Below are 4,908 nucleotides of genomic sequence, written 5' to 3' on the forward strand. Positions count from 1 at the left end.
ATGTGCATGTTTTTATACCAGTTCCATGGTGTTTTGCTAACTATAGACTTGTAATATAGTTGGAGGTTAGGTAATGTGATGTCTCCAGATTTGCTCTTTTTGCTTAGTCTTGGTTTGGCTATGTGGGCTCTTTTTTTGTTCCATATAAATTTTAGAATTTTTCTTTTATAGTTCTGTGAAAAACAGTGATGGTATTTTGATGAGAATTGCATTAAATTTATAGATTGCTTTTGACAGTATGGTCATTTTCACAATGTTGATTCTACCCATCCATGAGCATAGGATGTGTTTCCATTTGTTTGTGTCATCTATGATTTCTTTTAGCAGTGTTTTGTAGATTTGCTTGTAGGGATCTTTCACCTCTTTGGTTACGTATGTTCCTAACTATTTTATTTTATTTTTTGCAGCTATTGTAAAAGAGGTTGAATTCTTGATTTGATTCTCAGCCTGATTGCTGTTGGTGTATAGCAGTGCTACTGATTTGTGTATATTGATTTTGTATCCTGAAGCTTTACTGAAGAATTTGTTTCTTAATTGAGAATCTGTTTCTTAAAACTTGTGCAAGAACTATATCATACAGCAAAGTAGAAACTTTTCTGGTGTTTAAAACAAAGTGAATCTGCAATAAGGTGAATACACTTAACACTACTGAACTGTACACTTAGAAATGGGAAAGACGGTAAATTTTATGTTATGTGTCTTTTAACCACAATTTAAAAAACTAGTGTGAGTCTAGTACACAGACTTGGTTTCATTCATGAGTAGGAAGTGAAAGAAGCAAATAGGAGAGAAACCATCCAGTGATCAGCAGGAAACCACTCCTGCCCCTCTACTGGAGGGACCGAGGGAGGGGATCATGTTTCTGTACCTTCAAATCAAGGTCATCCTCTGGGAGATGGAACCTGGTGGGCCTGTCATATGGGTTCTGAAGCTGAGGAGGAGGTGCCAGAGAAAGCAGAGAAAGGCTCTTCCTCCCTCCTACCCTCCAATCTTGTGTCAGTGCCTTCCATTGGCAGAGCTGACCAAGAGCCCATACAAAAGCAGAGCAGGAGAAGGGCAATGAGTCACTTGACCTGTTTGTTAATCTCTTTGTAGGTAGATATAAATGCACAGAAGTAGTCTCCAACAACAAACTTGTAAAAAATAATACATATAATATTCACTAACAATAGTATATTACTAGCCACTGCAGAGAAAACCTATAGTCCCTGCCCACAAGAAAATTGTCATTTGGGTTAGAGGTTGAGGGAAGAAACAGAGTTATGAAAAAATATAACACAAATAGGTTTTTGAGGTATATACAGCATTGAAAGAGCACAGTGAAGAGAACAGTGCTCTCTTAGGGGTTAGGGGTCATCAATGAACACATCATGGAGTGAGTAAATTCTGACTGGGCTTTAAGGCCTGAATAAGAAGTTTCCAGGCAGACAAGGGGAGAAGATATATTCCAGGCAAAGGAATCATCGTGATCGTGTGCAACTAAACAGTTGTATAAAGATTGAACTGAGTTATTATTGGCTAGTTATTCTAAGTATGAGGTTCTATCTTTGATTAAATACATTGTATTAATTTGATCAGATTTCTTTTTTGATTTTGGAATTACCTTTTGTTCTCAAGTCTCAGACATTTTCAGAGGTCCTTAAAAATCCAATGGACTATAGCACTACGCCTGTGGTGTCTAATGGTTAAAACAGCCCTATCTGGCCCCAAAGAGAAGAAGCTATAACCATGTCAACAGGCTGTTCCATTCTTCTGTGCCAGGACATGTGGCAGCCCAGTACCTAAAAGGGCATACAAAAGGCCATCTTCCTGCCTCTGCTGATCTTCCACAGACTCCTCTGTAGCCCATCTCAGGCCCTTTTCAGGCTGCACACATAAAGCAGAGGCCCCAGGAACTATGCCTTTTATTTTGGAAGACAGGATGGTCAGTAACCAAAAATGACTGCTAAGCAGTCAACTGATCCCATGCATGACCCACTTCACTTCTCCATCTGCACATTGGAAAGCTCCAGGCAACTGCTGGTGATATCAGGGGTAAAGCAGGGAGCAAAGGGTCCTAGCCCTTCCATTTACAAGTTGACACATGCACACACTCCCAAAGAATGTTTTATCCAATCTGTGTGTTACAGACTGAATCATGTCACCTACAAATGTATATGTTGAAGTCTTAACCTATAAAGTGACTATATTTGAGGATAGGGCCTATAAGGAAGTAATAAAGGTTAAGTCATAATGGTGGAGCCTTAATGTGATAAACTGGTTTCCTTATAAGAAGAGGAAGAGACACCAGATCTCTAAACCCCTTCTCTATACCGGCATAAAGAAGACGCCATATAAGGGCACAGTGAGAAGGTGGCCAACTACAAGCCAAGAAACAAACCCTTGCCAGAAATCAACCCTGACAGCAGCACTGCCCAGTCAGCATTGTTTGTTATGGCAGCCTGAGCTGACTAATACACTGTTCTTTAGATGTAAGTGATGTATTCCAAAGGACACATAAAGTCCAAAGGGTGTTAGGGAATTGGAAGTCGGATCTGTAAGCCTTGCAACCTATTATAGTCACTCTAGTTTCTAGGGGTGATCATGAGACAGAAAATAGAAAAAATAAAACAAAAAAGACAAATTACTGTAAATGAAAATCACAAAACTCATAGGAATCAAATGCTAAAAAAAGAGTACAGTGAACAATTAGGAAAAAATTCACCTAAAAATTAATTCTATAAAACAATCTTACAAGCTATTTATAATAATGCTTAAAATATTCAAAGAGCTAAATTTAAAAAGAATCCATAATAAAACATAAAACTGTGAAACAGCAACAACAAAGGAGAAATGAAGCAATAAGTGAAGATGAGAAAAGATTAAATTAGAATATTGGAAATAAAAAAATGTGATAATTGAACATTTAAAAACCCAGTAGATAAGATAAACTTTAGGCTTGTCACAATCACAGATGGAATTAATGGATTAGAATGTAGTATTGAAGAATTCATCAGAATGCAACATAGAGATTGAAGATAATTTTTTTTAAAACCTGAAAGCACATTTAGGAGACAAAATAGATAAATTAAGAAACTGTAACAGATATCTAAATAGGGTTTCCAGAAGAAGAAAGAAATAACAAAGAGCCATCTTTGAAAATAAAATAGCTGAGGATATTCCTGAATTGAAGAAAGACATGGTTTTGATTGAAAGTGCACCCTGAGATACAAATAGGATAAATAAAAGTTAAGCCAACACTGAGACACATTATAGTGAAACTAAAAAATACCAAGGATAAAGCCAAAAATGCTCTTACAAGTGATCAGAAAGAGAAGACACTTTATCTACAAGGAGAAACCAGTAAGACTGACAGCAGACTTCTCATCAGCAACAATATATGCCAGAAGACAGCAGATTAGTTTCCTGAAAACACAGGGAGGAATTAACAGTCAACTTAATATTTTACAGTCATTTAAACTATTATTCAAGAATGAGAGAAAAATAATAAAATTGTTAGAAACTCTGCATCTAAAAGAGTTTTACCATTCTCAGAAATAAATCATTACTTTTTTTTTGAGACAGGATCTCACTGTCATTCAGGCTAGAGTGCAGTGGCATGATCTATAGCTCACTGCAGCCTTGATCTCCCAGGCTCAAGTGATCCTCCCACCTCAGCCTCCCCAGTAGCTGGGACTACAAGCACGTACCACCAGGCCTAGCTAACTTTTTTGATTTTTTAGTAGATATGAGGTCTTGCTATATTGCCCAGGCTGGTCTCGAACTCCTGAGCTCAAGCAGTCCTACCTCCTCAGCTTCCCAAAGTGTGAGATTACAGGCATGAACCAAAGTACCCTGCTTAAAAAAAAAAAAAAGACAAAAAAAAAAAAAACCAAAAAACTTTTTTAAGATGAAAGCAAGCCCAGAGAAAAGGCTGAATTACAGTAAACAATTGTGTACCTACAAATAAATAAGTCTATTTTAGATTTTTAAAAAATTTTATTTTCTTATTTCAATAAGTTTTTAGGGAAACAGGTGGTATTTGGTTACATTAATAAGTTATTTAGTGGTGGTTTCTGAGATGTTGGTGCACCCACCACCCAAGCAGTGCACACAGTATCCAATGTGTAGTCTTTTTTTTTTTTCAATTTTATAACTTTATTTGATGTATTTGATGATCGGCGATTAGTTCTCATCCACACTGACTGTCTGTAGATTTTTGAAAGTGGTAACAGGTACATAGGTAACCAAAGTATAGAGCTTATTTGGTGAATCTTCATCCTCATTACGTTTTCTGGACAGCCGCACATGGATTTGATGTGGGACATTCCTTATTCCTTTGGCCCAGACAGCTTTGTTGAGCCTGGTATCAATGCACACACCTGGAGTTCCCATCTCCTTCATGGCAAATTTCCAAGTCTCTTTGAGTGCCCCAGGGGCACGCCTCCTGAAGCCCGCTCCATGGATGTGCTTGTGAATGCTGATGGTGTATTCTCGGGTCACCACCTCGTTGATGGCAGAACAGCCCTTTTTCTTCTCGCCACCCTTCTTTGCGGGAGCCATTCTGCCAGGTCCAAGTTGGAAAAGCTCAGTGTGTAGTCTTTTTATCCCTTGCCATCCCCCACCCTTTCCCCTGAGTCTCCGAAGTCCAAAGTATATGTACCATTCTTTGCCTTTGTGTCTCATAGCTTCGCTCCCACACATGAATGAGAACATACGATGTTTGTTTTTCCATTCCTGAGTTATTTCACCTAGAATAATAGTCTCCAATTCCATCCAGGTTACTGTGAATGTCATTATTTCATTCCTTTTTATGGCTGAGTAGTATTCCATGTTACATATATAACACATTTTCTTTATCCACTAATTGATTGATGGGCATTTGGGCTGGTTCCATATTTTTGCAATTGCAAATTTGTATGTCCACAA

General features: G+C 37.9%; 1 protein-coding gene across 1 annotated transcript; it reads right to left on the reverse strand.

Moving 5' to 3' along the window:
- Positions 1–4,129: 4,129 nt before the first annotated feature.
- Positions 4,130–4,573, reverse strand: LOC117064503 (60S ribosomal protein L31-like). The gene has a single exon (XM_033178602.1). It carries the CDS (start codon positions 4,540–4,542, stop codon positions 4,165–4,167), a length of 378 nt encoding a protein of 125 aa, XP_033034493.1. The 5' UTR covers positions 4,543–4,573; the 3' UTR covers positions 4,130–4,164.
- Positions 4,574–4,908: the final 335 nt, after the last annotated feature.

Source organism: Trachypithecus francoisi, unplaced genomic scaffold, assembly GCF_009764315.1.
Source record: "Trachypithecus francoisi isolate TF-2019V2 unplaced genomic scaffold, Tfra_2.0 Lachesis_group2, whole genome shotgun sequence".
Taxonomy (NCBI): Eukaryota; Metazoa; Chordata; class Mammalia; order Primates; family Cercopithecidae; genus Trachypithecus; species Trachypithecus francoisi.

What these genes read in the sequence shown, in the direction of transcription:
- LOC117064503 (XM_033178602.1), bottom strand. Translation starts at nt 4,542, where the DNA reads ATGGCTCCCGCAAAGAAGGGTGGCGAGAAGAAAAAGGGCTGTTCTGCC.